Source organism: Drosophila nasuta, chromosome 2L (genome assembly GCF_023558535.2).
Source record: "Drosophila nasuta strain 15112-1781.00 chromosome 2L, ASM2355853v1, whole genome shotgun sequence".
In the NCBI taxonomy this organism is placed as follows: Eukaryota; Metazoa; Arthropoda; class Insecta; order Diptera; family Drosophilidae; genus Drosophila; species Drosophila nasuta.
The window spans coordinates 9,215,745-9,240,169 of NC_083455.1; the positions used below are offsets into that span (position 1 = coordinate 9,215,745).

Below are 24,425 nucleotides of genomic sequence, written 5' to 3' on the forward strand. Positions count from 1 at the left end.
GTGTGTGTGTGTGTGTGTGTGTGTGTGTGTGTGTTGGCCAAGTCCAAACGCTTGCCAAGCTTTTTGGCATTCGAAAATACCAAAACACACAACCAGATACAGTTTGCTCGCTCTACACCAACTACAAAGGTGGATGGGAATCGAGGGGGATGGGGAGGGGGAAGGCGGGCAAGTTTGACTGGGGGCAGAAGTTCAATCAAGCAAATGTAATGCTGCCTCGACTGCCAATTGCAGGCGAAAGCACAAAATACAAAGATTGAAACTAGCATTGACAGTTTGACTGAGTGAATGAGTGACATGGCAACAGTGTGTCTGTGTTTGTGCCTGTCTCTCTGTCTCTGTGTGTGTGTGCTTGTGTTTGTGTGTACGTCTGTTTATGTTGTTCTTGTTATTGTTGTCTTCACTACAGTCCAGGCAATTGCAAATGCAATCGGGGCGACCGAAGAGCTTTGAAAGGCGCACGAAATAAGTTTGAAATGAATACAGCATTAAGTACATGACAGGATAAGTAATTAATATCAACATTATTCATTATTCAGAAACATTATTATCATTTTTTGGGGAAGCTTTTGCACACCCTTCTGAACCTACAACTACATCATCATCACAGTTTAATGAAGAGACTTAAAGACTGTTATGAGTCTTATAGCAAAGCTATAATTATATAGTATACTCGTAGTTATATTATAAATGAAAAATCTATATTAACCGATCGATGAAATTTGCTATGTTATCAGTGGAACATTTCCACATCTTTGTATATATATTATAATATACAATACTTAATAAGCTTAAAATTTTATATTTCAGAAAATAAATCGTAATAATTAAAATTTACCATAATAACTCGATTTCAATATATCATAATACAGCAATAATTATTGTTGAAAAATAAATTTCAGTTTTTAAAAATAATTCACATGCTCTTCTGGTCAAGCCTTTTTCAATTTGAATTAATCTTTGTTTTCGAGCAACCCTCGTACATAACTAACTGCTCATATACTCTCGCAGTGAATATGCACTTAAATGTAAGCAAAGCAAGTCAGGGATAGAAGCTACTGAGGCGGAAATGCGCATAACTGCATCACAGCCACGACACACACACAGACACACACTGACACACACACGCATACACATACAAGCACAGCCACACGCACGAACACAGTTGAGGCCTTAAGTAGCTGCTCAGCCAATGGCAATGGGAAAGGCAACGGGAATGGCATCGTTCATAGCTTTGCCTTTGCTTTCATCAAACACTAAGTGCTGCTTTATTAACCGGGAGACAACAACAACAACGACCATCAAGACATCGAGTGCTTTTGATGTGAACGATGGCCACGATGGCAAACCAACACAAACAACCAAACAAACAAACAGACCGAGAGGCAGACAACAAACAAACAAGCGAGCAGCCAAAACAACAGCACAGATCCCTCACAGAACCAAAGATGGACTTGACTTGCAAGATGGCGGCTCAATTATGCACTTTATCTGATGTCGCCCGATTGAATTACCCACATACAAATCACATTTGGAGCAGCAAATGGCCAATGACATGGTCCTAAATGAAGCGAAACGCATGCAAAATACAAACAGCAATCCAATTATAGCTACTTATAAGTCGCCTCAACGATCGGTTCAGTTCAATTCTGGCCCTCGCCATGTATAGATTAAGACCCCATCGGGGCTCCTACTATTGCTCGTTTATTGTATTTGCATTGTTGTTGCTATCGCTGTGTTCGGATGTGGTAATTGCCGAGAAGTAAGTTTAAATAGTACGCACTATATAGGACAAAATATCCTTGCGAATGATTAATACGTATGCCGAGAAAAGTGAATCCTGTGCTTCATTCAATAACTAATACACCATAAATAAAAGCTATAATGCAGTGCGAAGTGTTACAAATTGACTAGATTCATTTTTTCAAAACTTTTAAACGGTTCGGAGAGTGAAATAGACTGTTTATAAGTAGCTCGCTTAACAGGTGCAACATCTCACTGGATGATAAAAACTGGCACATAAACGAAATACTATTTAAGTGCAACAGTGCGTATAAGTGATTTGCGTTCGTTCACAAGAATGAATGCCGCTAAGTTATACATGTTACATAGTGGTCCTTAAGTGAAAATTATGTATAATAACGCAAACTGACTAAATAATTTTACCTTTTTAATTTGCAAACTAAAGACAAATTTGATTAACTCAGCAATTAAGCAATAGTTAGTTAACAATGTAATTAATTTTTCGGTAAGATGAATGCGCATTAACATAACAGAGCGTTAAGCTTTAATAAAATTTTATTAAGTGCAAAGAAACTCTGTCCAACTGTTTTTCATATGTTTACATTTGGAAATTGTTACAAAAAATAGTTCGGCTTACAATATTTTGGAATATACCCTATTTTAAAATAATCAAAATAATAATCAAAATCGCAATGTGTGACATGGCATAGGGCTCCTACCAATGCTATATTATTGTATTCGCGTTTTTGTTGCTATCGCTGTATAGAAAATTGCCGAGAAGTAAGTTTAAAAAGCCTGGAAAATATATCCTTGAGAACAATTAATATGTTTATATATCGAGAAATGTGAATATTGTAAATCATAATATAATATATTATATATGCCGCCAAGTTATGTAATTGGTTACACTCATTAAGTGAAATTTACATAAAACGACGCAATCTGACTAAATAATTAAAATATATTTAAAGTTCAAATATAGACTGAGGGCTTTTTGTTATTTCAATTATAGTAGTTTTACATCTAAACATCTAACAAGTGTATATGTGTATATATTTATTGCCGCATGTGTTTTAAGGAAATATTATTTAACAAATTGCCAAACAGCTGTTACTAATATTGTAAATATTTTTCAAGTGTAACTATGACACACTTTCGATTTTTCAAGAGTAAGCGTAAACAATCTAATAAGTGTTTTAAAATGTATTGCCATACATTATACTTGAATATTCATATAAATTATATACACACGTAAAAAATATAATTGAAAATGATAAATACTATTACTAGTAAGTAAACTAAGTAGAACAATTGACCCACAATTCGATTTTTCAAGGGTTAGCGAAAATAATTAAATAAGTATGAAAGAAGCAGAAAATGTGTCATTTCATAATTCATTTATGTCTGCCTAGCCATATGTGCAATATACTACAAATATTTGTAGATAAATAAATTATTTAAACGCAAATGGAAATAAAAATGAAGAAATATTTTCTCATTTTTACGATACTCTTTCGACTTTTCAATGGGAAGTATAAACAATGAGAGGCAGAAAATTTTACTTTTTATAATTCATTTCTGTTACTGTTAATTTGTTATTTTTTAATATTTTTAATTCGTATAGCAACGAGACTAGTTATTATATAGTATCAGCAGCTGAGGTGATATTCTCGAAACGTTCCTATGGCGTCGTTGTGGGCATCTTTGAGAGCAGTGTCAGCTGCAGTTGTGAGGTGATTCTGCAGGGTCCCCGATTTTACATGAGCATGCAAATGCAAATTACTCCAATGCATCCGATGAGCTCGTATCGTTTTAAACTCCCAGAACTGGAGAGCGGTGATTACAGCTTGACTGTGAATGGACTGCGTGGCATGAACTTTACAACCACCAAAAAATTGACTTGGCAAATCTTCAAGAACTTTGTGAAAATTCAAACACCGAAAACAAAATATTGGGCTGGAGAATTGCTGCAATTTCGTGTAATCTTTCACAATGAACTGATGAAGATTGCGACACCCGAATACAAGGCGACAATATGGATAGAAGATGCAAAGGGCTACCGTGTCTGTCTCTACCATGAGTTTCCGACCATTAAAGGCGTATTTGAATCAGAGCTGCACATTGGCAGATATCCAAACATCGGAGCGTGGCATATCTGTGTGAAGAATGGAGTCCATACGAACGAACAATGTGCACAAATCCAAGTCGAGCAGTTTGATCCTACATTTTCAGAAACAAACTCGACGCTCTTTAAGGAGAATAGGCTACGCAACTTGAGACCAATTAAAAGAAGATCGCGGTCACGTCGATCTGTGTCACTTGGAAATAGTTTCCCAGCTGAAGTTTACAAAGCAAAAATTCGTTCTGATAAAGCAAAAAGAATACCAAAAAACGAGAATTTGTAAGTAAAGTCTAAACTTCATCTGCATTTCTACAAATCTCAATCTCTTTTATATATTTAGAATTGAGCTTAACTTTGGCGCTCCAACGCAGACCACTGAGACAATGAAGTTTCAACTTGATCAGAAACTCAACTATACTATAGCTGTAGTAATGTTTAATGGCATGGTTTTGGCAGCCGGCACATCTTATCCCGATAAAAACAACACATTCACCATCGACCTGAGGGTAACTACGTTAATGTGGCCGTTTGTTCATGTCACTCTCTATGGCATGGAATCGGGCTCAACAGCTTTATATGTGGCAACACAAACAATTAAACTAAAACGAGGCAAACACGATCATGTGAGTCAACTCTAATATCATTATAGAACACATTTCACTCTCAAATTGGATTTGAAGGTTAATATCATGGCACCCACAGTAGTTAAGCCTGGCGAAGTGATCTCACTTCGTGTTAATGCAGTTGGCAAATCATATATGGGTCTTTCGGCAATAGATAGTCGAATATTTGGCGTGACGAATGATAACGATTTCAATGAACATTATTTTGATATCATTATGGGTGCACTTCTAACCTTTCCTCACCAAGTGCAACTCTCTGAGAATCCAAAAGCCTCGAATCTAGGTTTATTTGTATTGACGAATGCAAAAAATATTTTCGAAGTCAAGCCAAGTAAGTTCAACGGTGATTAACAAATATCAATTGTAATCATTTCTTTTTTATTTGCAGAGAATGTTAATGAGACATCATCCTTTATACCAAAGTCAGCTTTTAGTATGTATCATATAAATGTAATTCTTGAATCTACTTTATAAGTTTTTTTTATAATGCAGCTAAACCGGCAAATCCAGCTGCATCAAGGAAAAAGAAAGGTATGAGAATGAGATCTGCAGCGTTCCATCACATTGATAGCAACATTCCAAAAACAAAACCAACAACAAGAAAACTTTACCCCAGTATAACTTTGCGTCGATCTCCAATTGATGCTTACTGCTGCAGTCTTCCGCCATCGAACAACGACTTCAACGATGTGATGCTGTTCGAAAGTGTAGAAGAGTAGGTATTCATTAAATTAATTTATTTATGAATTTGTAATATAACTTAACTTCTAGCACGCAACCTGGCTGGAGAAACTTTACAGTACATGTTCCTGCTAAAATCACAGAATGGAAACTGAATGCATTTTTAATGCAACCCTACACTGGACTCACACTTTTCCAATCCAAACAGCCCTTCATCAGCATTCAAGCCACAAAGGATCTATATTTGCAATACAGTGTGCCACGCCACATAAAAGTCGGTAAGTAAAAGCTTGCAACATGAGTCAAACAATTTACAAATAAATCTCTTCAATTAGGCGAACTTCTAGTTCTGCCTGTGCATTGCTTCAATCAGCGGCCTAGAAAGATGAATGTGGTAATTAAAGTCAAGCAAAATCCAGAGATCTTTCAACAACTAGACATTAAACGGAGGACCTTTCCTGCCTCAGACTACGTAGAGCAAAATCTGCAGTTGGCACGTAAAAGTTCCAACACTCTTAATCTTTACATTCGTGCTCTTAAAGCTGGCACTCTGCGACTTTCTATAACGGCAGTGAGTGATGCTCTAAGCGATACTGTAGTACATCCAATCGAAATTATACAACCGGGTCAATTGGTAACTCACCACGAGGATATCTACAAAAAAATGGGATATCGTACAATGCGCACACAGTTTGAAATCAAGTTGCCACACAAACCTTCAGCGAACGATGTCAAATGTTATTTGAGTGCCGACTTGATTGCAGCCAACATCCAAGGTCTCGAGCGCATTGATCGTACAGACAACGGTGAGCAAGTGATCAGCAAAGTGATGGGTGTCTATTTGCTCTGGGACTTTGTCCAGGGTCACAATTGGATGAAGAAGAAATGGCTACGGCATCTAGAAGATGAGCTCAATGATGGATTTCAGTCGATGCAGCGAATGCGTGCTCGTGATGCTGGATTTAGTTTCGCGGAGAAACCAGAAGGCAATTGTACATCAGTCTGGTTGACAGGCTATGCCCTGCAGATGTTGCAATTGCTGCAGAAGACGCCGGTTACTTTTGATCCACGTGTGATAATACAGTGTGAGAAATATCTTCTCAATCATCGAGTGAATCGCAAAGAGTTTGTGGAAAATTGCAATACGCCAGAGCGACGCAAACTGAGTAATTTGGAGCTTTCTCTTGATGTGCTCAAGGGTCTACAGTTGTCCAACCGCATGATTCGCATACAGGAGTCGCATAGATGGGTTAGCAAGCAGCTAGCAAAGCATGCCAACTATCAACTGGAGGCGAAGCGTGGCTTCAATCTGCAGACATGGCAGAAGCCCAATGAAACAACAAACGGCAACTGGTCGGAAATACGTTGTAATATCGAAATAGCAGCAAACATTCTCATTTCACAGGTGACTCGCAAAAAAGATGTAACAACCGAAATATACACATGGTTAATCTCTCAACTCTATGGTGAAAACTGTCGAGTGGCATGCTTTGAATGCAGTGTGGCCAGGAAGGCGATCTATAGTTACACCAGATCGCTAACAAGTGAACCGGAAGTAAATCTGGCCGTAACTATTATTGGAGATAATGGTCAGAGGAAGAATATTCGCTTCGATTCATCGAATAAATATCAAACCCAAATGGTCAATATACAGCCTAAATCTCAAGCACTCAATTTCATAGCCTATGGTCTGGGTGAATTGCTGGTACAATGTTCCTATCAATATGATCCAAAGCAACAGTCGGATCCCGATGCAAATGTGACCACCTCTTATAAAATTGTAGTTGAACAAAAGAAACTGAAGAAGATTTCGCAATCGTATATAAATATATGCTTGGAGCGTGACAACAAAAATAAGGATTTTTACATAGGTAGTGAAATAATTTTACGGCTGCAATCGGGATATGTGCTCAGCAGAAATAGTGTGGATCAACTGGTTGCCAACAAACTTGTGTTGGTGAGTATTTAAAAAATGATCAATTTCCCAATGTGGTTATTACTTGAATATACTGAAAATTATTTCACAATGATTGCTTATTAAGATATGCTTAGAATATTATTTTGGCATTATTATGTGGATAAATTATCCAAGGTTTAAAAATTTGTATTTTGCTCTTCAACATTCCAAAAGAAAAATCTCTAGACAACATTGTAAAATAACAATTCCAGGCGTGTGTGCTTGCAATAAAAACAAAACAGTACGGTATTATTCTTAAAATATACCAAACAAATATACTAAAAAATGCCAAAATATGCCGAATGCTCGATATCTCGATATACTACTACATTCAAAATATACCACACAGTACAAATTATACCAGATTGCCAAAGCCAAAGTAATTTATTTTTATACCCGCTACCCATAGGGTAGAAGGGTATTATAACTTTGTGCCGGCAGGAAATGTATGTAACAGGTAGAAGGAGGCATATCCGACGCTATAAAGTATATATATTCTTGATCAGCGTCAACAGCCGAGACGATCTAGCCATGTCCGTCTGTCCGTCTGTGTGTCTGTCCGTCCGTCCGTATGAACACCTAGATCTCAGAGACTATAAGAGATAGAGCTATAATTTTTTTTTCGACAGCATTTGTTATGTTTGCACGCAGATCAAGTTTATTTCAAATTTTTGCCACGCCCACTTCCGCCCCCGTAAATAAAAAAAATCCAATAACAAGCGTAATTGTAAAGCTAGAATTGCGAATTTTGGTATATACAATAATAACTATAGTAGTTATGATTTGGTTGCGATCAGATAAAAATTGTGGAAGTTATTAAGTAAATACTTTGTATGGGCAAAATCGCCTACTTACTAGGGGTCTAATTTGCTTTGGCCGACAATCTGGTATATTGTGCCGTCTATGATATATTTTGAATGCGGTACTATATCGATATACCAAATATACCATTTGGTATATTTTTTAGTATTTTTAGTATATTTGGTATATTTTTTTATAATAATACCCCAAAATATATTTTTAGTATTTTTGTAGTATAATTGGTATGTTTTGAGAATAATACCGCAAAATATATTGCTTTTATTCAAAATGGGTAGCGGGTGTCTCACAGTCGAGCACACTCGACTGTAGCTTTCTTACTTGTTTTAATTATTTCTAAGTTCTAAGTTCGCACTTGATTAAAATAAAATTTTCAGATGTGTCAAAAATTGATTTTGGTATTTGATTTAATTATGATTTTAATTTGTTCGCTCATCCATTAATATTTATTATGCTTTAAAGTTTTTTGACCAAATTCAAATAAATAATTTCAAAAAATTCCGTTATAAATAGAAAAAAATCTTAGCTTTTCATCAAAAGCTTCAATTAAATACTAAACATTTATCGTTTCTCATTTCTCTCTTCCAGCAAGCTGATTCGAAGGAAGGCAATACCAAATTGCTTGTGCGTCTGGGTCAAATACAGTTTAACAAATTAACTTGCTTGTCTGTGCTTGTTGTACTTCAGCACTTGGTGGAAAATTTGCAGCCTGGCACGATATCAATATCTGATACAAATTCACAGCTTAAGCCTCAAGTGCGCAATTTTAATGTAACTTTTTAGCAAATTTACATCTCTTCCCTCTCTCTCTCTCTCTCTCTCTCTCTCTCTCTCTGTATACCTCTGTCTGTATAATTGCCAATTTCCGTAATAAACGTGTGTGAATTTTATATTAATTAGACAGCCTCTCTCATTAGCAATGTTTTGCTGCGAGTTTGACTGGCAAAAACTTTGGGACCAGACTGTTTGCTCACTCGAGGTTTGAGTTGCTTACGTGACACTCACTCCATAATCTGGCTAAACTCCATCCATCCCAGAAGTACTCCCACGTAGTAGACACGGCACAACAGCTGCTTGCTGCTTGTGAAGTTCAAAAGCCACGATAGGGTTGAGTGTGTTCCAGGATTCGTGATTTAATGACTGACGCGTGGCAGTCGCGTATTTGTTTACGCCTCGAAGCTAAAGCCAAGCCACGCTTTCGCATCTGTCTCATATTTTTGGAGTCATTTGTGTGGTGGCCTAATGGAATGGGTCGGGGTCGGGATTGGGGTTGGGGTTGGGGTTGCGAAAACAGGCAACAGGAAATGGACTTCTCTTTCTCCTTAACTCAAGTGAACTCAACAGACTTTACTCCTTCAATATCATGGCATATTAATGAAGGTGTAAGTATATAAATGGGCGAATGGCAAAGGGTGTGTGTGTGTTTGTGTGTGTGTGTGTGGGTGGGTGTGTGCATGCCTCAATAAATACAAATAAATACAAAAAGCAATAGAAAGAGGTTACACGATGTAATTTATGCAAAATAAAGCATTCAAAAACAATTGCTGAAGGGAAACAATTTATAAAGTGAGAAACTGGGGAGAATCAAGTGTCAAAAATTTCAAGTGAATTAAATTCTGAAAAATGCTGAAGACTGCATGAAATTCAAGTCAAAAAACATTTTGTATAAACAATATTTAATATTATTTTATTCATTACTTGATTGCTGTAACTGAAAATAAGATTTCAATTGTTTGGTTTTCAAAATGCAATTTTCGCATGTAATTTAGGCCAATATATGTGATCAGAAAATGCAGTTCCTGCAAAACCTTTTGAATAACTTAAACTGCATAACATATTTGATAAGTGCTCGACGAGCGGCTTGACCGTAAAATAAACATAAAAATGCTTGGCAGAAAAATATTCCAAAAATACATATTGAGTGAATAGCCTTCAGGTGCGGTGTAAAAAGCTTGTCTAAGCAAAATTCAAAATATGATAGAATTTTCAGCAAATATTCAGCTGAAATTGCATTGCCAAACACTGACCCAGGGAACAATAAATGCTGAGACGAGTGCTAACACACATGCACAGAAGTGTGTGCGTGTGTATCACACTTTGATATGCATAACCTTATGATAATGTTGAAAATGTCCAAGTGCTAATAAAATGCCATCGCCCAATAACAAAATCTCAGCCTCCAGGGAAGAGCAACAACAAAGGGCGTTGAGCCTGACTCTCAGCCTGAGCCTTAGCCTTGGCAACGTTTTGCCAGCATTTTTCGTTTCGTTGTCCTCACACAAAATTTTCAATCTTCACAAGTTCAAAATGAAAGATTGTGCAAAAATATACATAACGTATACAAAAATAACAATGGACAAAATGTCAGCAAAGGCCAATAGAAAGAGCATCTTTATAAGTATTTTTCTTATGTGAAAGTGTGTGTTTATGCTTCGGACAGCAGATGACTAGATAAGCTTTGGGCAATGCAATGGTGTGCTGAATTATAGATTCAACATACCAAGGAATAAAAGTAAATAACAGTTGGTTAGTTGACCACATTTCCTTAGTTAGTTAGTTAAAATAAATTGAAAAGTATTTAGCATTTGATGATTTAATTAAAACTGTGCACAGATCAAGTCAACTTAACAAGGGACAACAAAATGTATCAAAAATATAGAAAGATTTTAAAAAATCAAAGTTTATTCTTAAAGAGTCGCTTATTCTAAGAGTTCAATTACTTAAAGTTGTATCAAAATAAATTAAATTCCATTTACAATTATATTCATTTATGCTAAGAATTTACTGAAATTAAGTTGAACATTTTAAATACAAGATTATTATAATTACACAATGTGGTTTGAAACCATGAACTAAATTTCAGATTAATTTATGAAAAAACTGTAATTTAAATTGGCGAAATATTTAAAGTTAATAATCTTAAATTGCGTTCATAAATAGATTGAATTAATTGAATTATTTAGTTATTTCATTAAGAACAGAAATATAAATAAATTACTTCAAACAAATTTTCATAAAACTTACATAACTTAATTGAAATTAAAAGTGAAGTTCATTGAATTCCATTAAATAAAGATTGTAACTATTTCCTTCAATTTGTTTCAAAATATTAACGTAAGTAATTTAACCCATTAACTCTGGCTTTGTACTTCCAACGCTTTTGTTTCATGCTCTATTTATAACTTTGCCAACGAACTTAGCTCGACGCATCATCACTCAGAGTATGTGACCATACTTTACGGCTTTATGCATAAGTAATATCATGTTAGTGTCAATAGTTGTCAACGAAACGCCGTTGACAGTCCCCATCTGCTAAGCTGACATCTTCGCACATAGCTCCGAATACTCGTACAACCGAAAAAGAAAAGAAGCAGTATGACCTCCCTCTTTTTTGCCCACTCACAATGATTGTGTTCATTTTTCTTTTTTATTATTATTATTTTATTTCATTTTTCTATATACATACATATATATGTGTTTTTTTCGTCTTGTCTTCCATTTTTTTTTTGCTGTAGTACATTTGTACATTTGTTTTGTGGCAGTTCGTTATCGCCTCCCATCTATTTCTGTGTGGCACCGCCCCCGTAAACTTTCCCCCCAAACTTGCCCCTGCGTGGCTAACACATGCTACACATTGTATTATTTTAGATTGGCATTACTTTTGGGGCCATTGGAGATGCCTGTGCTAAATACAACGCAGCTCGTTAGTTTTGCTCTCGGCATTCTGATTCAGTTTTTTTTTCGTTCCATTTTTTTTTTTGCTCGGTTTTTTTTTTTGCAGCACTGCGTTGCCAACTTCCGGCGGGGCGCCTCACGTTGCCCATGGCGTGTCCTTCAGCCAACGCCTTGCTAGTTACTGGTTACGTATACGCAACGTTGTTCGCTGTTAGTCGGAATGTGTGTGTTTGAGTGTGTGTGAATTTGTTGGAGGGCCGCATATGTTACTTTATTGGCATTCAATTTGAGTTATCGCTATTTTTTCCTGTTCATATGCGTTTTTTTGCCAGTGAAAATGAATTTTTCTACTTTTCACATTGTCCATTGTTGTTGTCAGTGGCACATTGGTGTTGCTTGTGGCTGTGGCTGTTGTAGCTGCTGTAGTTGTGGCTGCTACAGCTTGAATGCAACCGCGCCGCCAGTCTGAGATTTCAACATTAGTTTACTTTTCTATCTGAGCACGTAGTTGTGTGCTGCTGAACAGCTACACACACACACACACACACACACAACGTTTTCGTATAATCACATTTTATTTCAACTTTTATTTCACATTATTTGATTTCATTTCTTTTGCCATTTGCAGTCTTTGCCTTGCCTTCAAGTTTATTTACCAAACATTTTGGTTTGTTATTGTGCCCATCGAGTCCAACAAAACTTCGAAGTAAAACCTAAAACGCAAAGTTCAAAGTTTATTTATATTGATTGGCTTTGCAGGTCATTTGGGTATACTATACTCATACTACTCGTTGCCCTCGCCTATGAACCTATGAACCTTTGCCTTCATTGCACAATTTTGATTGATCCACATGAAAGCAAAGCTATGCTCTTTCAAATACCTTTCCAATTGAAAATAACCGAATCGTTTGTTTCATTTTTGTTGGCTATCAATAATTAAATACATCAGCTTGGTTGCGGAAAGATATTCAACACAGCAATTTATCTGTTTACAAAATCATCTAAATTATTTAGGCAAAGTCGAAGCAGGTATGAATTTGTTATGACTAAATTAATTTTGTTGAAACTAAGCAGACATTACCTCATCTGCAATTAAAACACGCAATTGGCCTATTGACTTTTTACAGCCACTTTACTTGAAATATGCCTAGCTTAAGCATGTCACTTGGCCTTGTCGCCGTTGTTCTTCACGACGAACATTTCCTATTGCTGCTCGTTTTGTGGAACTTTGTAAACTTTGTGAAGGAAATAAAAACGAGTGAAAAACAAACTCACAAAACTGCCATGTGCAAGGTGCCAGAGTGCCTATCGTTGAGCCCGAGAATGACGCTTTTAATTAAATTAACAACACGAATTGTCAAACGCAGACGAGGCAAATGTGGCACGAACCTCAGGTAGGCGAACAACGCAACAACAAAGAGGCAAAAAAGAAAAATATTAACAGCAACAACCTTATTAAAAACGTGTCAAAAACATTTTCATAAATATATCAAGTGAACTTTTTGCGGCTTGTCAAAGTGCCAGTAGCAAGTGTCAAAGTATTTGTGGAAGGCAAGCGAAATCAATAAGCTGAGAACTTTTACTCCTTTTACAGCCATGACAGCGGGGGGCGAAAAAGTATCGATGAAGAGTCCAAGAATGTAAAATTTTTAAAGGGGGCGAGGCGCAGCAACAAGTTTATAAATACACACAATATGCTAATAGACGAAATGAAATTTTATTGCGAAACCCCAAAAGCAAAAGAGTTTAGCAAGTTGTGAATTTCTAACAATGGAATCGTTTTTTATGTATTTTCATGCTTTTATACCCGCTACACTTAGGCCAGAAAGGAATTATAGCTTTGTGTCCGCAGGAATAATATGTAAAAGGCGGAAGGAATCAACCGATACGATAGATGTCTGTGCGTTTGCTCGTCCCTCCGTATCAACACGTAAATGTCAGAGATATAATTCGTTTTCGACAGCATTTGTTATTTTTGCAAGCAGATCAAGTTTGTTTTAGATTTTTGCAATATAAATCGACATTAGCAAGCCACTTTTTTGAGCTAAGCTCACAAATTGTGATACAGACATTCATAACTACAGTATTTATCAATTCGAATTCGGTTGTTGAAGTAGAAGAATTAATTGCAAATGGCAAAAAACAGCTAATGCAGATTTGTCTAAGTTGCGTTCGTTAACTATCTATATGGTATATTTACAATGCAATAGTATATTAATTTACACAAATAGCTTTCGGTATATTTTTGATTTATAGTATATTAATTTGGAAGATTTTAATATTTATATAACGGGTATCTCACAGTCGAGTTTCTACGCTATAGCTTCCTTACTTGTTTTTTTCGGGATTCGAACTTTAAATGATAATTTATAGCTACAAAGTGGGACAGCCTCATAAAAGGCAATTCGTGCAGAGCGGCCTCATTTTATGTGCTTGTCGGCCGATCTTGCTAATAAAATCAAAATAACACACGAGATATCAATAAGCGAGGCAAATAAAATCAATTGTTATGATGCTATAACATATCACGCCCCTCTTCGCCCGCATCCTTGGGGAATACGGAAAATCACCCAGTTGCAATGCGGAGGCAAAGTTTTTCGCTTGCGATGGCAAAAAAAAAAACACCGAAGAGGGAGAGGGAGTGGGAGAAGGAGGCAAGGGTGTGTTGTGGGCGGTATCTTGGGGCATTCCTATTTTTCCTTTTTGCCAGTGCTACGACTTGGGATAAACAAAGCCATAATTCAAGCAACGTTTACTCGCTCACAGCCTCGACTTGCGACTTGCATAAACAAATTGTGCTCAAGTGCTGTGTAGTTACCACACCCTCCTCGCCCCCTCTTTAGTGTGTAGTTTGGAATGTATGTGAAGTGCGGCCGTCTTGGTGTCTGCAAATCTGAGAATCTGCCCGAGCATGCTGCTCGTCAAACTCAGCGTAAACATGATAGATTTATAGTTGGCTCTGTTTTCTGTGGTCGCCCGGCGACAACATTGCAACGAGCGCGCAACGTGTGGCATACTAAATGGGACTCGAGTTCGGGTTTAGGGTGTGTGTGTGAGTGTGAGTGTGTGTGTTGCTTAGCTTATCACAGCTCGTAAACACATGAAGGGCCCACATGGTTGCGATGGTTAACCCATGAAATCGCTCGTTGCAATCTCAGCTGGTAGCCAAGAGTTGGTTTTGGTTCGTTTTGGGTTTGGGTTTGGGTTTCTCGCCACTTGACTTTGTTTTCGTCAATAAATTTGGGGCAAGTTTTTCGTTTTTTCGTTTTTTGAACTGCTGCTGCTGCCACTTTCTCGTCTCAGCTGCCATTTAGCAGTCGACAAGCATTCGAGAAGCAGCCGGAGGGGGAAAAACCACATGCCAGGCGCCTCTTGGCATGCCACAGTTTTCAAATGCTCTTTTTATACCCTGTGCTCGCATTGAATTCGTCTACTAAAAGAGTATAATAACTTTTTGTGAATCTACGTTGGAGAAAAATTTACTCAATTATGTGCATTGAGCGCCAATGTGCTCGAAACGAGTTTCGGAAATCACGCTTTCAAAGTAGAAAATTCGATTTTTTATATTTAGTTTTACTCAATTTCTAAGACGTAGAACAAATCACGAATGGTAGCAAACGTGTATGATGTAAGAAACAAAAAATATTGTTGTTTGAATCCTAGGAGTTTCTATCGAGCGTTAAGCCATTTTTGTATGCTCAGAACCAACTTATTCTGAAAGTATATATAAAGAAGTGACAGCTTAACTACGAACTAAAATATTGCTTAATTTGTGGATTTCAAGAATTCTAGATTTATATTTGAAGAAGTTTTAACAAACTTTTATTTGTTTGTCAATACTGCAAATCAAAATTCATATTAAAAATATTTTTGTTATAAAAATACATGTTTATACACCTTTGAGAAAATAAGTCAAACGACTATTGTACATTATTGTCATTTAATTATACTTGTATTATGTCTATATTAAATAAATATATATAAAAAACATGCCGATTTTTATGTAAAACATTAATAAATAAATATATAAGAAACAGAAACAGGCTGATGGCGTTATTTGTTCTGGTTATATGTATATTACTATAGAATTAAGTCTAAAGTGAAATTTTAACTAATAAATGTATGTGAAGCACATTCAAGATAACTCAAGCTAAACATTATGAATTAATTAATAGAGTTACCTAAGGGGTAAATAGCAGTCGAGCTCACTCGACTAGTGTTGTTTCGTGTTTCTTTTGCACTCTTTTGGTTTAAGGCGCCCAAAAGTAGGCAACAGCCACACAGCGCAAATTTGCGTTTAAATGGCGTGTTAACATTTAAATGTTATTTTTACGCCTCATAAAACAAGGCAATATAAAGAAAATAAAAGTTTTCAAAATGTTTTGATATTTAACAGAAAACGGAAAGCACTTTACACAGTTAGGAAACAGAGATTCTGCTGAACTGATATCCACGCTGTCGTTGTTGCTTTTTGACTAACGTAGAATGGGATTCCTATGGGATTCTGAGGAAATCTTCAATTCAAATTCTGATTTAAATTCAGTAATTATGCGATTGACATATAATATCCATAACTCAGCATTTTGGCTTAGCTGACATTTATTTCTGTCCCGACTGTTTTATTCTTTTTCTGTTTTTATTTTGCCCCAAAAAGTATGCTTTGTTTTATGGTTTATGCAAATTGCCTCACTAATTTCACAAATCCTTTTGCTTCAGTCGCTTAGCGAACCTTTTTTTCCACAACCGGGCAACTTTATCTAGTTCGTTTTCCTTTTGATTTCAGACACACACAAACACACACACACACACACATTGACAGACAGTTCTTTTGTTTTCTTGTTGTAAAAAAAGAACTTTATTTTCGCTTAATGCGCTTGAATGAGTTGTGCGTTTCGTTTGTTTGTTATTTCGTTGTCTATGCGCGTTTTTTTCTATTTTTTTGGTCTGGTTTGGTTTTGGTTTCTTTATTGTTTTAACATTTTTCTTATTTCTCTTTAGAGATTTCTTTCTGTTTGAGCATTTGGCAGGTTATTTTGTTTCTGATATCCTCTTAGCCAAATGCCCTGAGCTCAACTTTTGTGCTTGCTTGTTTTCCATAAGTATCTACAACATTTGCTTAGCTTTTCTCAAATGCTGCTCAGTTGCGAGTTACAGGTGAATTTCAAGTTGAATTCCACTCGAATTAAATTAACTAAACGTGGTAAATTGAGCAACTTTAACAATACAATATATTGCAACAATCGTTTATTACACGCACACGTTTTAAATCAGGTTTTAAAGTTGCAAACACAAAAAAAAAGTGTGCTGCAAGTCAAAAAGGGGCAAGTGCAATGCGGGTGCCTCCGCCTTTGCAGTTTTGGATGCTATGCACCAGAGGGCACGCCTCGTTGCCGCCGAAAGGACTCGACTTGACGCCAAGGTCCTTTATCAAAGCGAAAGTTGTTGCACAGTTGCACGGCCAACACACACACACACATTCAGTTACACACACACACACAACAGCAACATACAGACTAGATACTTTAGCTCGCCCGCTTGCAGGTCAATTATCGCGCTTTGCATCCCACGAGCAGCTCAGCTCCTCCCCTCTCTCTCTGCCACCTTTTTGCACCCTACATCTATCAAAACACTCACTGTTGTTGTTGTTCTTGTTGTGGTTTGCTGTTGCTGATGCTGCTGTTGCCTTTGGCATCTGTGAGAGTATCTGTGAGAAAACCGAAAGCCAAACAAATTTGTAGCTTGAAGTTGCACCATTGAGTTGGCGTCGTGTCTCTCTAGTTGCTGCACATTTATATATGTATATATGTAGCATATATCGCATACATATATTGTGCTTGTAAGTCTGTCTGCTCTGCGTTGGTTTCATATGACCTGCGGTTAGCAGAATGCAATGTAAACTTTTTCTCCGTCGCTAATTAGGCATTACGTATACGCCATGGTTAAGCATCTTAAAGTGCACTAAATTGCGCTAATCATAAAGCAACACTTTGCACTACTCAGTGCTCAGTACAACTTTTAGTTGGTGGCCTTTGTTCGCCTAAGAGTATGCAATGGTTTGTTTCAAGTGCTGCCATGTAAATTATGCCACCAACAGTAACGCAGCAACAGCAGCAACAGCAGCAACATCGGCAACGGCAGCAACAATACTCCGCATGGCCCAAAGAATTGTGGCAATGTGCACTCAGCGTCATTTAGTGCCACACCCCCACACACACACGCGCACACACGACGCCCACAATGTGCTCCATTGTGCGCATTGACGGCGCGTGCAACCAAGTGACTAAGTTGAATGCATGAATATATATGGCAATGGCCATAAGTGCGTGTGTGTTTGTGTATGTTTGAGAGTGTGAGTGTGAGTGTGTGGCAGTGCATTGAAGTGGGTGTGATTAGACTGCAAGTGCTGTGGGATGCTGCTGTTCGAGTAGTATTTGTTGTAGTTGCACAGTTATTATTGTTGTTGCTGTTGTTGCTGCAATGGCTGCGTTGCCTTCGCCTAAGTGCTGCACTATGTTCGTTTCGAGTTGCAACAATAGTTGACTATAAATTGGTTTGTTTATTACTAAATGAACATGCTCAAGTACGCACACACACACATATACACACATATTCACAAGTATTGCTACTTCTGCTCCTTAGGATAATAGTACTCGAAACTCACGGGTTAGACAATTTTCTACATTTTCTATTGACTTAATGCGTTTTAAATTATTGAATTAATGCATCCAAATGTCAACTGTTTGCTTTGTACATTTAAAATGAAACAAATTTTTTCTTTTGTGTTTGCTTTGGTATTTTAAAATTGGAGATATTGTTTTCCAAATGTTTCAAACAACTTTATAAAAAGATTTTCCAAAGAGTAGCACTTAAATTGGGACAAGTTAAAGGCGTGTAAATTTATTTTATTTTTTTTACCTGCACATCTAAGATAATTGCATTACTTGCTTTAAATCATTTCACTTAAATGCATTGCCCATATCTGCACATTTGGAATATTTGTATTATGACATTTTTAGTTAAACGCAGCACAATCGATCGAACAATATATTTTTTAGGCTTATAAACGATACTTAAAAGCGTACAAGATTATTGTATGATCAATTTAGAAGAGTTACACTTAAATGCACAGCGTCTGATACGCCTTACTATTTAGCGGCTCAGTTAAAATAATATTTGAATGTTGATTCGGTCAAATGTTATATAATAAATTAATGCCCACTAAGTATTTATAAAAAGAATTCAATATGATTGTATTTTAATTGCACAATATATCTATTTTCGTTTTTGTGAAGAATATTTTATAAATAAATATATTCGTATTTATATTGAACAGTTTAAGATGTGAAATTTGCGTTTGCTTTTAAATAATCCATTTAAAATAATAGATCTTTTTCAATATTTGAATAATAATTTAGCAATTGCAAGCTTATATTTACAACAAGTTTATCAATCAGTTCAATTTGACAACTTTGACTTAAATTTTTTACCATTGTTTATTTGAATAATTAATAATGAATGTTGGTTTAAATATTTAAAAAAAAAACCCAGTAAAATGTTGACATTTAGTTATCGCTAAGTGGCAACTATTAAATAATAAAATAAAGCTTTATATTTCCCATCTAATCCCAATGAGAAAATGAATGCAATGCAAATCTCAATTTTAGTGCAATACAATGACAGAGTAATTGAAGTACAAAGATCCTTACAGAGCCATTCGCACCTTCTAGTCGATAACCCTAATAGTATGCTGAGCACAGCATGTGGTCTTTCATTAGACTAACGCCTAATTGGCCTTCAGGATAACAGGATAACACGCCGAAGACATAAACGACCACTTCGCTCTCACACTCATTGTTGCAACATACGGGGCAAGGCATGGCATGGCATGGGAGGGAAGGGGATGAAACACAAAAAGTGGAAATCCGTAACTGCTTGTGGCTGTCAACTAAATTTCATATGCAAATCCTTGGCCCTGACTATCTCTACCTGATAATCTACTTGATTTATGCGGCTGCACACACACACACACACATACACAGAGAGACACTCGCAGACAAGACTTGGACTCGAGTCCGTGGATGACTGGCAAAAAGCCGAAGCAGAAGCAAAAGCAGAAGTAAAAGCCTGTGTAGCCACATGAGCAACGCTAATAATGCCACCGCCTGTGGCGGGCCAGTCACATCATTAATCTGGGCCCATGCGGGACTGTCCTCCCCGGGTACATGCTACATGCCACTTGCCACTTGGCTGTCCACGTGGCTGACCTTCAGCATAATAATTCAATGTTTTGGGATGGCTTTGGCCCCGGCCAAGAGACACGTGCTAATTGCTAATCAGCGCAGATAAAGCGTAGGAAAGCAACGCCCCCGTCGAATCCTCGCAGCCATTAAGCGACGATGTGAAGCGGAAAGCGTTTTATTTTTATGGCCATTCAAGCACGCCGTAATGCAGGGGAGACTATATACAATATACGTATATATTCTTTAAAGCCCCCGCCTGCAACAATATCTAAAGGGCGAGCTTATCTCCCGTCCAGCTGTCGCAGTTGAGTGTTTCATAATGGAAGAAACAGATTTCGCCCTCTTGTTTTTGGGTTTGCCTGACAAATGATCTCTGCTTATGGAAATGCTCGTAACTCTCGCATTGTGCGTCGTGTCATCTGTTCCATTTTCCCCCGCCCCTCTCACTCTCAATACTTTCTCGCATAACACATTCTGCTCATAGTTATAACCACTTGACTTTTCGGGGCCACTTCGCTGTCTGTCTTTTTTTTTTTTGCTGTTGTGTGGATTCTTTCAGTTTCATTTCTTTTCACATGTCAACAAAGCCATCAACACATTTCACACGCGTTTCCTTTGTTTAAATGTCACATTACATAATGACACTCAACACATGAGGAGGCGGCGGAGAAGGCGCTCGGGTGGAGGATGCTTCACAGCCACGCCCAAATGCCTTTTTATGGGTTGTGCGCTCGCTAACAAAGGAAAACATTTTCGACGTTGTCGCCACTTAAATGCCAAATTAAGTGTAATTTTTATTGTGTTTACAACGCCACACAACAACAACAACAGCGACAACAACAACAACGAAAGCAACTTGACTTCAACACTTGACAAATTTGATTTTTCCTGACTGAGTTTGCTTCCTGGCTGCCGCTTTCTCTGCTTTCTCCTCTCCCGCTCTCTCTTAACTGACTTCTTGCTCCATCTCGTGGCTGTCATTAGTGCTATGTAGTTGCTGTTGTTCTTGTTGCTGTTTTGTAATTGTTTGTGTATTGTTATGCATATGAGAGTGTCGAGGGGAAAGTGAATATTGTTCCCTGACATGTAATTGGTGCAAATTATGAAGGATACACTTGACTGGCGGTGACGTCAGCGCTTTTCCGGAGCAATTCAATCAAAACATTGTGAGGTGAGCAAAACGTTAACAGTTGCTTTTTGTGTGCTATGAAGTGGCTCGTGAAGTGAAATGGCTAATTAGCTTGGCCAACAGCTAATTGGGGTAATCCTGTTACATCAATTTTAAGCAACTTGAAATTTACACTCGCTTCGGAAATTTGTCGACTTGAAATTACGTTAGCATCAATGTTAAGTAACTATGTAACAATTATGCAAGTAGCTTGACTCGGGTCATCAACCGATTTACAATTTCCGCCTAATTAAGAGAGAGTATTTATTTATTTTCAATCAATATGTTTTGATTTATGATTATGGTAATTAATTCAATAATAATTAAAAAGCAATAATTCAAAGAATGCAAATTATGTTTATTAATTTTGTTGTCTAAATTATGTTTATTAATTTGTGGTCTAGTCTAAATCATGTTTACTAATTCGTTGTCACTTTTATAGCTATAATTTGTATAAAATTTAGATGAAAATTTAAGAAGTTATTTATGAAATAATTGTATTTTGAAAAAAGGGTCTATGGTATGCTTTGAATATAACAGTATATCGATATTGTAGTATTTTAAGTATAATATGGTATGCTTTGAATATACCAGTGTATCGATATTGTAGTATTTTTACTATATTATTTTTGTATAATTTGAATATAATATTATATTGATATTGTATTTTTTAGTATAATATGCTATAGTATTATTTCAGTATTTTATTTTGGTATATATTGAATGTAATAGTATACCATTATTGTAATATTTTTTAGGTATATCATGTTAGTATATTTTAAATGTAATAGTATATAGATGTAGTATATTATTTTGGTATATTTAAAAAATACTTAATTTTAAAAATGTGCTCAACTTTCACGCTGAGGTTTTTTTCTATATGATCTGAAAGCTTATAAAAGTAAATTACTAAATAATAAAATACTATAAAAAAAATATGACAAAAATTATAAATTTTCCTTGAACTTCTACTACAAATATTTTCAAATAATTAAAGTGAATATAAATTCTATTTTAATTTTCAACGACTTTTCATATTAACTTGAAATGTGGCTAATTACCTTAGCTTTATATTGTTACCTAACTTTTCTCTTTCCTTACAATTTTTCCTACGTTTGCAACTTTCTCCAGCTCAAGATATACATATGTACATATGTATATACAAAAATAAATATTCCCCGCCCCATCGAAACGTTTTCGATTTCAATACATTATGTAAGTGTGTTGCCTAGACTTTAATCCCGAATAGAATTTCCTCGGCATTTACAATTGTCAAACAGTTTTCAATGCAGCACTAACATAATCATCGCAAAGTTAAAGTGAAAGTCAAAAGGCAAAGTAAACTTTCGACTTTTGCAAGTGCATTTGTAGAAAGTACTTTCCTTCTACAATAGGACCGCACTTGCCAACTTTGCATTGGCCACTTGGCAGTGTAATTAGGAAGCTTTCATTGTGTTGCCCAAACTCACACACATATCCACACACACACAATGTCACATACACCCACACACACACAATCACAGATGTGAAGCGTGCTGTACAAAAGTCATCAAAGTCGCATAACTAATTCATTAGGAATTCCCAACAAAAAATTTTCAAAATTTCGCATTAAAATGCCGTTGACCACACATAAATGTCAACACACACACACGCACACACACACACGCACTTTTCGCATGCTTTCGGTTTTTGTTGCCTATTTAGCGGCGCAAATATTTGGTTTGTCAGCCAACTCGCACTCTCTCACGCATTGTGAATGTCTGGCATGGATTTAACTTAACCCCAGCATATCATTGGCCCTTCTACCCCTTCCCCCACTCCCCTGCTCCATTCCATTCCCTTGCCACATTTTACTCATTAGCATTATTGCCTGGCTTCACTCTCTGTGTTTGTTTGTCTCTGTTGGTTTCTTTCGGTTGCCCTCTCTCTCTCTCTGGATTGCTCTGGCTGAGGCAGCCAAATGAGAATTTCATTAACGTTATTAATATTTTCATTGTTGAGCATTTTGCATGCCTTCCAGCTGCCACGCCTCCGTCACTCCCACGGTATACGAGTAATAACTTGATTATGATGTTTGTTGACTTGCGTTTTTGTTTTTTTTGGTATTGTGTTTTTTTCCTTTGTTTTCATTGTTTTTTGTTGTGGTATTGTGTCTTTTGTGTTTTACATTTTTCATGGCTTAATAATTGCTCATTTCACTTGCAGCAGCCTCTGCTCTCTGGCTTTTGTTTATTTTCTGCTCGTTGTTGTTAACAATTATGAGGCCACTTAAATAAATTTTATTGCTGCCAGGCATTGTCCTGGGACGCCTACAAATAAATTGACAATTATTTCGCTCGTTGGTCCGCCTTCTTGCCTGCCTCAAAATGACAAACGAGCGGCCAAAAAGTTTTCATGCCATTTATTAGCTGGAAAGTTTTATGGGTGTGATTTTGATTTAGCTTCGAGCCAATTCCTTCTAGGTGGGCCAGCTTCGGCCACTTCAATGCTGCTGCTAATGAACTCCTCAATGGCCAAGCTGAGTTGAGCTAAGTTTTCGGGCGAACAATTGAGGAGAAACGCCAGAAACTTGGCATTTTGAGTTATGAATGGTATATTTATCTTTAGTTGCAATTTAATAGTTGGCAATACAAACGGAAGAGCACGAGCAGAAGTTATTCCTGATAATTTTAATTACTGCAATAAGCCAAACTAATGCGTCACCTCAAACATTATTCAAAGACACAGGATGTATATTTATAATCCCTTGCTATTAAGTCAATTAGTGTAAGTTTAAGAAATGCTTGAAAATGCTTGATCTTTTATGGCTTTTTAGTTACAAAACTATTTTATCGTTAATGGAACTATAAAGTCTAAGATTAATGCGATAAATAGTGGAACTTAACAGATGTTGAACGATTAACTATAAAGTGTTTTAATTTAAAAATGAGTTATCAAAATCATCTGGAATGTGCATTCAAATGCAATGTGCACTAAAATTATAAATACATAATTTTTATTTTATTATTTTTTTAAGTGCTTTGTGCCAACAATTAGCGTAACTTAAGAAATGTTGAAGGATCACTAAAAATTTCAGCTTGAGATATCAAAATATTGCCATAATGTGCATTTAAATGCAATGTGCACTTAAATTACAAAATAATTTCAAGTTTATTATATTTTAAACTGATTTTTGGTGAAGTGATAAAAAATATAAGTCAACAGATGTTAAACGATTAACTAGAAAAGGTCTTAACTTAAAAATGAATTGGTAAAATGATGCCATTATCTGAAATGTGCATTTAAATGCACTAAAATTAAAAATAATTTTAATTTTTTTTATTTTTTAAAGTGTTTTATGTTAAGCTAACAATTAGCGTAACTCAGATAATGTTGAAGGATTACTACAAATTTCAGC

At 36.3% G+C, this 24,425-nt stretch overlaps 2 protein-coding genes across 2 annotated transcripts in view; one reads left to right on the forward strand and one right to left on the reverse strand.

Annotated features, from left to right (window-relative positions):
- The window catches only part of LOC132798727 (neurotrimin), a 68,286-nt gene that overhangs the window by 34,600 nt on the left and 9,261 nt on the right, over positions 1-24,425 (reverse strand). The gene's annotated exons all lie outside the window — the stretch shown is intronic.
- LOC132798405 (CD109 antigen-like) lies at positions 1,644-8,902 on the forward strand. Its single transcript, XM_060810256.1, has 9 exons — positions 1,644-1,762; positions 3,368-4,144; positions 4,206-4,488; positions 4,546-4,819; positions 4,877-4,921; positions 4,981-5,203; positions 5,260-5,447; positions 5,505-7,126; positions 8,534-8,902. The coding sequence occupies exons 1-9, from the start codon at positions 1,662-1,664 to the stop codon at positions 8,726-8,728; spliced, it is 3,708 nt and encodes a 1,235-aa protein (XP_060666239.1). The 5' UTR covers positions 1,644-1,661; the 3' UTR covers positions 8,729-8,902.